This window comes from Sodiomyces alkalinus (assembly GCF_003711515.1).
Source record: "Sodiomyces alkalinus F11 unplaced genomic scaffold SODALscaffold_15, whole genome shotgun sequence".
NCBI classification, from domain to species: Eukaryota; Fungi; Ascomycota; class Sordariomycetes; order Glomerellales; family Plectosphaerellaceae; genus Sodiomyces; species Sodiomyces alkalinus.
Window position 1 is genome coordinate 336,608 of NW_021167093.1, and position 9,960 is coordinate 346,567.

The 9,960-nt window shown below is 42.9% G+C and overlaps 1 protein-coding gene across 1 annotated transcript; it reads right to left on the reverse strand.

The window, feature by feature from the left end:
* Window positions 1-452: 452 nt before the first annotated feature.
* On the reverse strand, window positions 453-3,442 carry SODALDRAFT_329479 (hypothetical protein). The gene is made up of 4 exons (XM_028610958.1): window positions 3,139-3,442; window positions 2,687-3,073; window positions 1,005-2,633; window positions 453-928 (listed from the first exon to the last, which is right to left on the reverse strand). The coding sequence occupies exons 1-4, from the start codon at window positions 3,235-3,237 to the stop codon at window positions 617-619; spliced, it is 2,427 nt and encodes an 808-aa protein (XP_028462598.1). The 5' UTR covers window positions 3,238-3,442; the 3' UTR covers window positions 453-616.
* Window positions 3,443-9,960: the final 6,518 nt, after the last annotated feature.

Sequence of the window (9,960 nt, forward strand, 5' to 3'; positions counted from 1 at the left end):
AGTAGGCGTGGTAGATATATAGGACCGCCTTTAGTAAAGGAAGCTAGAAGAGGTCTTAACGGATTATTTAGATCGCCTGGCGGATAAATTTAACTAAGGCTATATAGTAATTAAACTACCGGAATTATCGGTTAGCTATAAATAGCTTTAACTATCTACCCGTTTAGTATAGTTAGGCAGTTAAGGGGGTATATTGTATAGACGTCCCTCGGTTATAGAATAACCTAACGGCCGTTTACGCGGTCAGGCCTAAAGGTGGATATCCGTAGGATTTCGGGCACTAATTTAGGCTCCTATAGCCACACGTTTAGTAACACGTTTTTACGACGATTTACGGCTTTAATATAATTAATTTAGAACCTCTTAATCTGACCGTTCTTATCGTATATTTACTCTAACGGTTACGCTGTATTTGACACAACGAACATCACTTAGATAAATACACACACAATTCCGCCTACCTTAATTTGTGTTCTGACACTCTATATGCCTTGGGGAAGGTCTAAGCTGCTAAGATAATATATTAAGTACTCTACAGATACAGGCATTGCTACATTTTGAGAGCAATGTTATGCCATTGTAATCGAATCCATGCTGGAGAGGACAACAGAAGCATCTACAAGACTTCGCTAATAATCTTCGCAGCTTCTCGATATGTTTGCAGAAGCTTCTCGCACTTCTCACGCTCCTTCTTGACACTATCATCCTCATACAGCAACTCTTCAAACAGACTTTCCTTATAAAGCTCGCTCACGAGTCTATTTTGAACCACGTCCTTGCAATGGTTCACGAGCAAGTGCATCACTGCCTTGGGTACCTGGTCGGCAATGGACTCTCTAACGATGTTGAAATAGGACGAAATAAGAGCGCGGATCAACTCGGTTTCCATCGCTTCTCGGTCTGTTAGAGCTGGCTCGCCAGAAGAACCCTAAAAAGAAGCGTAAGTAGCAGTTTAAAAATCAGCAAGACCATGCATGATGCCACTTGAACCTGGAAAGACGTACGAAATGAGATGCGAACTCGGAAGGACGCGATCTGGAAAGTTCCTCGTCGTCTCTTGCTGAATGCTGGAAGGGGGTTCGAGCCGAAAATGCATCATCGCTCCGGCGAACGCTTTGAGAAAATGTCGGCTCGGACGCTGAGCCGATGTGCTTGGCAATGGACGAATCCCGGCCTGGGACACTGCTCGCTCCAACGCCAATCAACGAGGTGCCCTCCTTTCCAAAAAAGTAATTGAGGAAGGACTCCCGTGCACCACCGAGGCCCTGACTATTGAATCTGGATGGCGAGAGGGACCGAGCAGTGTTCATTGCTGCATTAAGTGAAGATGCCGGATTGTCCCTTGTTGCCGGTGATAGGCTACGTACTGCGTTACTGGCTTGCTTTCGCACTGTTGTTGGGTCTCCTTTCTCTGTGCCGTGGGTTTCTTCCTCTCCTTCAGGCGCGTCTGTCCCATTAGTGCCTAGCTCTTTCAAGCGACGTTTTTCTCTTCTCTCCCTCTCATCCTGAATCAGGCGTCTGCGCTCTCTTTCCTGCCTGTTGCTCACAACATTACTCATCGCAGCCGCAGCGCCAAGAAAATTGGGGTGATTCGTGTTAATGTATGCACGCTGGATAGAAATCAGCGACTCGACGTATGACGAGGCTGGCCCTAACCTCTCCCTCAGCAAATCAGACACGACTTCGATAAGTTTCGCTTGGAGGCGTGGGAAGCGGGAGAGTTCGGTTGAGCCGCAGGTGTGACAAATTTTGATGAGTTCCTCGTAGACAAGTTCTACACAGCGCTGGCTTGGAACTTCAAGGAGTTTGATTTGGGGTTTGACAAGAAGGTCGAAAGCCATCTCTGGTACGAACAAGCTCGGACGAGGACCTGTAGAATTGCGGATGGCCGTGCGGATATCCAAGGCTGACAGGTTAGACGTGGGGTCAATGGACTCGAGGGAGCTGCCAAAAACGGAATTGAAAATGTAATAGATACGGGCACCGCCACAAAGTTCTTTCGTCGATATGTCAGTAGATGTCCCGTCGATAGACGAGATGAAGGAGGTGGCAAAGCGGGTCATCAACTGCAAGATTAGCGAGCCGCGATGCTCCTTCCCGCTGAAATGCATATCCCCGTAGCTTGCAAGTTCCTGTTGCGTCTGGCCCATTAAAGTGTTAAGCCGGGCCTTGATGTCCGGCATGCGGTCTCGAATATGAGCCATCAGGGTGGTGTTCAGAGTCTTGGACAAATATTGAGTACCGCAGCGGTTGGCAATGTTACGGTAGGCTGGATGGTGCTTGAAGAATTCCGCCTCGTCCCTAAGGGCCTCTTCCATCGGTTTACTGCCCTGGATGTCTTGCTGGGATCGATTGACGACACCAATAAAGCCTAGCTTCAGAGGGTAGACGCGACCGGAGAGGATGTCGAGAGCATTCGTACCGTGGTCCATAAGGTCAATCTTGGTAAGGACACCGATAGTTCTCCTGCCCAATGGATCCACATGCCTGGCAAGCTTCAAGGCTTCCGAATTCACGATATCCACGTTTGCCGGAGAGACAGCGAGGATGATGCTGTTTGGCTTCGCGATATACTCGGAGATGAGATTGCGTGTCTGTTTCTCAATGTCGCTAGGCTGGTCGCCAATGGGTACCTTGAGTGAAGGTCAATGCCACTGCTGTCTACTCGGAGTCATCTGTTCCATACCTTGGTAAGTCCCGGAAGATCGACAAGTGTCAAGTTTAGAACATGAGGTGAGTAGATTTTGAGGTTGATGGGCTGCCGATTGATGCCCTTGTTGCTACCAGCTACTCTTGCTGTTTCGTTTTCGATCTCACGTTTGACGTCGGAAAAATCATTCAAGCGGCGATTTGGAACATGATGAAACTCGGCCCATTCGGATCGCCTAGCTTGTGAAGGAGATGTGTAGAGGCAATCGGACGGATCCAAATCAAATTCCTCCTGGGGTACGTTGATGAGCTGGAGAATAAGTGGTCGTCTGGTGACAATGCCACTTCCGCGTGGCAAGAAGTCACGACCGACAATATTCTCGAGAACGGACGATTTACCCGCGGATTGCGAGCCGACGACCACCTGTCATTTAATTGATTGTGAGAATTCTATACGCGCGATGAATTCTGGGATATAGAGAAACTCACAATTTGAGGGAGGTCCAGAGAGTCACTGCCAATGGTGTTGAAGACTAAGTCTTGCAATTTATTGACGGTCTTCAGCAGGTCGTCTCCAAGCGACGCCATAGTGCAAGCAAGGACGCGTCCGTCTGGCTCTTGAACGTGCCAATTGGACCAGAGTAGGGCCTTGAGCAAAGTGTGTGTGATGTTCAGCTGGACCTTAGGGAGAAGTGATGTAGGTATCTGACCGTTTAGAAAGACTGAGTGCAAAACCAAGTTCTGGATAAGGAAAGAGCGGATTGAACCGTTCGGGGACGCGACGACGAGGAGAAGTGCAGCACCCGTACCAGGACGTTCCCCACTCTTCGGGTTCGGGTTTCCAAGTATACACTGACGCTGGCCCGCTTTATTGTCCGGCACTCTTGGCAACTTGGCGTTCGTACCAGTACTACCGGCCGGGCCCGTTTTTTGAGATATAGCAGTATTTTCCGCGCGACTTCAGTACATAGGATATACCTGTCTGTATAACCCCTAAACCCGCGGTACTTTTAAAGTATATAGCCTCTACGCCTAATAGTAATTCCGTTTATTAAGGGCGCTCTATACGAATCGTCTTTAGATTTAACGATTACACTATATTACTATATACTATACCCTTCTTACCTCCCTAATAGAATAAAGAAAATATAAAAAAATATAAAAAAAATATAATAAACATATAATAAACATATAATAAAAATATAATAATAAATATAATAATAAATAGAATAATAAATAGAATAATAAATAGAATAAAATTAGAATAATAAATAAATAGGAAATAGGAAATATAGTAGGAAAATAAGAATAAAATGTCAAATAGGTAGTCGCAAAGAGTACAAAGGTAGGGTTAAGCAAGGAACCAGGTATAATCACGATAGGATCATAATAGGGTCAGAACGTGAGTATAGCTAAAGAGTCAGATTAATCGCTAACCTCCCCCTTTAAAGGGGAGGCTCTTCCGCTCCTTAAGACTATGTTCCGCTACTCCTCGAGGGCTACTTATTTACTTCCTCGAGGGCTGCCTTATTTACTTCGAGGGACTATTCTATTTACTATATAATAACTGCTTTATTTATACCTTAAGGGATCTTAGACTAGGTATGCCTAGACCCTTATAGGTTTATACTAGGGACCTATTATAACCACTGGTATAGGCAGCTGATATAGCAACCTCCCCCGGATACTCTTATCCTTAGGAGCGTCTGATCCGTGCCGGCCTCTTGGCTCCTCCGAAAACTAGTTTCTGAGTCCGTCCCTAAATCCCCCGATACCCTAAACTAAAGCCCTCCACAATAGGACCTCGCTAAGTCCACGCCTGGTTCCTACACGGAGCCTCTTTAGCTATAGCTCTAACCCGGGTATAAACCCCCTCCCTTCGCTCTATCACCTAAAACCACTAAGCTAATATTCCGTCCGGGAACCTAATAGGTTCTAGGCCGGTTCCTCCACTAATTCCCTAGTCTATTCCTTTATCCCCCTGGCTATCCCTTTAATCGACTTATAAAGACTCCCTCTTAGTATTATATGGGGCCCGTTATTACTCTTTCCGTGAATCTTATAGCTTCCTTTTTTATACTAAAAATAGGTGCTATAGAACCGCTATTAGGGATATCTCGTAACCTGCCGTTAGTCCCTTTTCCTATTCTTTTCTTCCTCTTCTATACTTAATTTTTCGATTATACCACTCTCTCGGTAAGTTCCGCCTAATCTAAGTTATTGCGTGCTAACGTCTTATAGTCTTCTATTAATCAACTACTATCTTATAAGTGCTCCTAAGCCTATCTCTAGTCTATAGTACTGACTAACTACGCGATATAGTATAGTCATTATACCTTCCTAGGAGGATAATAATAATAAACGCGCCGCTACTCCCGCGAGTATAACGCGAGCCTCTAAAGGGCTTAAGACCACGGCTATAGCGTCGACCTCGTAGTCCGCTAGGTAGTCTACTATATAGCCTACTACGTTAGAGCCTCCTGCTCGTACTACGACTACGTCTTTAACGTTGACTACTACGCTATCGGTCGCTCCCCGCTAAAAGGTAGTGGATATCGGTATAGAGGGGGATCTAAGGGCCCCCTATATACGTTATACGGGTAAGTTCGTAGCGATTTACTTTAAGGAAAAGACGTATACTATTAAGGCCATGATATATCGTTATACTGATAATAGTCGACGGATAAATAAATACTACTAGTACTTTAAGTATAATAGCCTTAAGTGCCGCGTAGTAAGTTATACACTATCTTCGATGCCTACAGCCCCTCCCTTTATAGACCACACCGTAGTCCCGTTTTCTAATATATATAATAGCTCCTTATTACCGGTAAGAACGCTGCCGAGTAGCTATAGAAGGTTTTAGTTATCGCTATCGAGAAAGGTGGCCTAAATAAGACTCGCTGTGTATATTTTCCCTAACTATATCCCTTTATTAACTATATCCGTTATTAATCCTGCGTAGTACCCTCACTAATCCTCTATAATACTAAGCTATAGTAGTTCGATGCTAGGTTATCCTTAGAGAGGCTCTAGGTTAATCGATATAGGAGAGTAACCGGTTAGCTACTAAGGAAGGTATTACTACTCGGCGTTAAGCTAAGGAAGTTACCGACGCCTACTAGAAAATAGCGGAAGATATCCATAAAAGGCTTAATAGTATAGAGTCGATCCCTAAGTAATTCGTCGGGTTATAGTAATAGCGTCTTACCGTTAAGTAGTAGCGGCTTCATATCGAGTAGTAACGCCTAGCGTTATATTAGCGCGACGTCGCGGCCTAGGAATATATAGCCACTGCCTTTAAGTAAATAGCTGCCCTTAACCTAGCCTAGGCTCGGGCCTAGGAAGACCTGCCTATACCCTTAGGGTCTGCCTTAGCCCCCGCGGGGGTTAGCTTTATAGGTAACGATATATTTAGAGATAGTAATAGCTCTACGTAACCTTAAGGCTCGCTATCGGGGGTTACGATACCGTAAGGTTCGTAGGGTCTGCTAGACCCTTACTAAATACCCGATGATAACAATATAGTGCTGGCCTTATTAGTGAAGAAGGGTAAGGGGAAGAAGGCTTTAACGCCTTTAACTCCTTTATCAGGGAAGAAGAAGAAGAAATAGTAGAGGGCGAAGACGCCGCTGTCTTTTTATCCTTTAACGCTATCCGCGGGTAGTAGGTAAGAGGGGGTAATAGCTGCTACCGCGGGGCAGAGCTAGATATATATAGAGGATAACGGCGAGACGGTTAGGCGCGAGCCTACCCCTCTAGATAATAAGTTAGTAGGGTTTAAGGACGTGCTTTTAGGGGCGTGATAGGTATATATAGAGGAAACGGTTATTTCTTTTTTCAGGTTTTTTACCAGCCTTCGGGTTAGGTTTTTCCTTTTTTTTTCAACTAGCTTTAGGGTATTCCTATTATAACCCTAATAGTCCTAACTATGCTTCGCTATAATATAATTATGTCCTATAATAACGGTTAATTAAGGGGAAAGCAGAGGTAAATAGAGCTTAAGGGCGATAAGCTATTATACTAAAGGAAGAAGAACGGGGCCGGTATACCTGAGAATTTATTTCTACGGCCTATTAAAGGGGTTTTTAGGTTAATATAGCCGATACGTGGACCCTTACCTTTATTAAGTCCCCTACGGGGATAGTATATAAACCTATTTAGTTCCTAGTAAGTTTCGTTATCTGTAAGGAGGGGAAGGATGGAATAACGCCCTTATATTATATCTATAAGGTCTCCTATAGGAATAGTATTCTTTAATTCCTAGAGGGGAAGAGCCTCGACCTAAAATAAGTGTTAACGAGTTTATCGGGGATATTCCGCTTAGGCTCCTAGGTATTCTCCTTATCGCTATACCCTACCTCTTTAATCAGGGATTAATGTCGCTTACTCTAATATCGGTAGTCTAGGATAGCTTTAACTTTGTACTTAACCGATTCTGGTTCGATATCGACTACGAGTAGTTCCGGTTATAAACTATCGCGGGACCTCTATAATTCTAGTAGGGAAACCGGGAAGATATTATAAATCCTTATACCCTTTAGTAGTTCTAATTAGTAGGCTAGACTATATGTGCTAACGATCTTAGTTACCTTATATAGCCCGATAAATATATCCCTAAGCTTTTTCAAAGGTCTCTTCTATCGGATATTCTTCGTAGATAGTAAGACGTACTCGTCCACTTTAAACGAATACTAGGTATAACCGTTATTATAATACTGTTCGTAGGAAACCTACGCCCTTTTAATAAGGTCCGAGATAGATCGGAGCTAAGCTATAAGGTACTCTGTATAGCGCTCGGCTTTAGTAGTATAAACCTCGCCTGCCCTCGGGAGCTATACTTTATTAGGTCCCCTTAGGTTATAACCTATTAACGTATTAGCGGGGGTATAACGTATTATAGAGTGCTATACGATATATTAGATGCCTATAGCCACCTTATCGAGGTGTGATAAACTATATGATACTAGACGTGTGGAGTACCTCGGTCCTATATATCCACCATTATTTCCCCTGCTTTTTCCGTATAGTTAGATCGCTATAAAGTATCTTGAACTTCACTTAGATAAATACATATATAATTCCGCGTACCTTATTTATATTCTAACAGTTATAAGCCCGGCGTTCTAATAAACGAAGCTATTCTGATCGATCCTATAGCTTCTAGGCAAATTAGCCTTAAGTCTATAGCGGGTAGTTTAGTATTATTGGTAACGTCCGCCTGCTTTAGTTTTATTTAATTATTTTATCGTTTCTATCGCACTACCGTTTAAAGCGTTTAGTATAGTTAATTAACCTTTTTGTTTATCCTATTCTACATCTTTTTATTAGTATAACGATAGCTTTCACAGTAGTAGTGCCTATTATAGGACTCGTAACGCTTACCGCTCCGAAAGACTAGAGGCCTTAGATTAAAGCCGTGATAACTATCGCGCACTCCTACGATATCGCCGACCTCGTTAATCCCGATCTTGAAAAGGCTAAACGGCCTAAGCGTTACATTCGAACCGATCTACTATAGCCTCCTGCTATAGCCAAAGAATATAACGCCACTCATTAGGATATATTATTTAAGATCTGGTAGGTGGAAGAGGATCGGTATAAAGCTAAAAAGAGGGGGATCTAAGCACTCTACGACTATATCGCGAAGACGGTTAGCCCTGCTTTAAAGGATTAGTATACCGGCTATAAGGAAGTGAGGGATATATTAAAGGCCTTTAAGACATACCTTAAGCCGACGAACGCCGCCTAGAAGTCGCTGATTAAGAGACGCTAGGACGAATACCTCTAAAACGTTAGGCGTATACCCCACGAGCGGTAGCTAGAAGACTTTATTAAGCTATACCATGACGCCGAGACGTATAAAGTTAGAGAATACGATAGTAAGGAATAATAGATAGACGGCTTTTTTAACGCTATTAGTAGCGTAGTACTAAAATAGTTAGAGGGACGCTTTGCAGAACTTATCCGGTTAGAAGAGAAGGACTTACCCTTGATTTAATTTATCGTGGAGGAGTATACGACGTGGCTTCGACGCCGTTACCCATACCGACTCGATAAGAAGCCTACCGTATTATCCTTCTATATAGTAACCTTCCTAGGTAAGGATAAAGAAGGTAAGGATTAGCGGGCATAATCGGGATAATAAGATAACTAATAGTCCTCTTTATAGTAAAAGAAAGAGTGGCTTTACGACTACCGTATTAAGAAGAGGAGTAAATATAATTATAAGCCTTTATAGAAGTGCCTAAACGTAAATAAGACACGTAAGAAGAAGGGATATATACCTTTAAAAGAGATCTTAGAACGCTACGACCGGATTTTTAAGACCTAGAATAATAAACGTTAAAAGAGATTCCGGGAGAATATTGAAAAAGACGCTAAAAGTCTAAAAACGGGTGCTAAAAGAACTCTTAGAAGTTATAGCCGAAAGAATCGTTATTAGAGGTATTTAATTTTATCGATAACTAGGACGAGGATTCCGATAAGGATTCCTAGAGGATATATTCCCTCCTACAGATAAATAACGTAACGGTTAGTAATAACCTCTTTAATTAGCTACTAATCGACTCCGGCACCTCGAGGTATATTACTAACTAATAACACTCACTATAGGACTTTAAACCTGCTATAGAAGAGTATCGTTTTTAAACGGGTAATAGAGAAACTAAGCTAGTTAAGGGTTATAGCAGGATATAATTAGAAGTGGACGATAAATATAGTAATCCCTTTGTTTTAGTACTAAATCGCGTTACTTTTATATAAGACTACCTAATAACCTTGATCGTAACTAGAAGATTAAAGGAATAGGGTATTAGTTTTGATTCCGGCCTCGAAGTGCTGAAGGTGGCCTCTAAAAAGGGCTTATTAGCCCTACCTCTTAATAACGTTAACGACTAATACGCCCTTATTCTAACGGATCGCTAATAGTACCTACTAAGCAGCTTCTTTAATAGCTCTATAACGCCTACTATAAATATAGCAGACGCTTATTTATAGCACGAGAGGCTAGGGCATATAGGCACTGCTACCCTCGGTATAGCGAACGGCGCTACGGTATCTTTTACGGTAATAGGCTCCTACCGTGTTCCTCGCGTTAATAGACCTCTTTATTATCCTAACTAGGGCGTTCTAGTCTATCTAGCGGCGATAAGCTTTATAGCGGACCTTAAAAAAAGTCTACGCCTTTATAATAGCCTTTTACGTAGATATCCTTATACTACTCCTAAAAGCGGGTATCTAGGACTTTATACTTCTGCTTCCTTAGATCCCTTAGCCGAATACTAATCTATTCCGCTACGTAGAATAGAA

Bases quoted from the DNA above. Each gene is read 5' to 3' on its own strand.
- SODALDRAFT_329479 (XM_028610958.1), bottom strand. From the start codon at position 3,237: ATGGCGTCGCTTGGAGACGACCTGCTGAAGACCGTCAATAAATTGCAA. The intron at 2,634-2,686 runs GTATGGAACAGA...CCTTCACTCAAG, and splicing joins ATCTTCCGGGACTTACCAAG to GTACCCATTGGCGACCAGCC. The intron at 929-1,004 runs GTACGTCTTTCC...GCTTCTTTTTAG, and splicing joins CCGAGTTCGCATCTCATTTC to GGTTCTTCTGGCGAGCCAGC.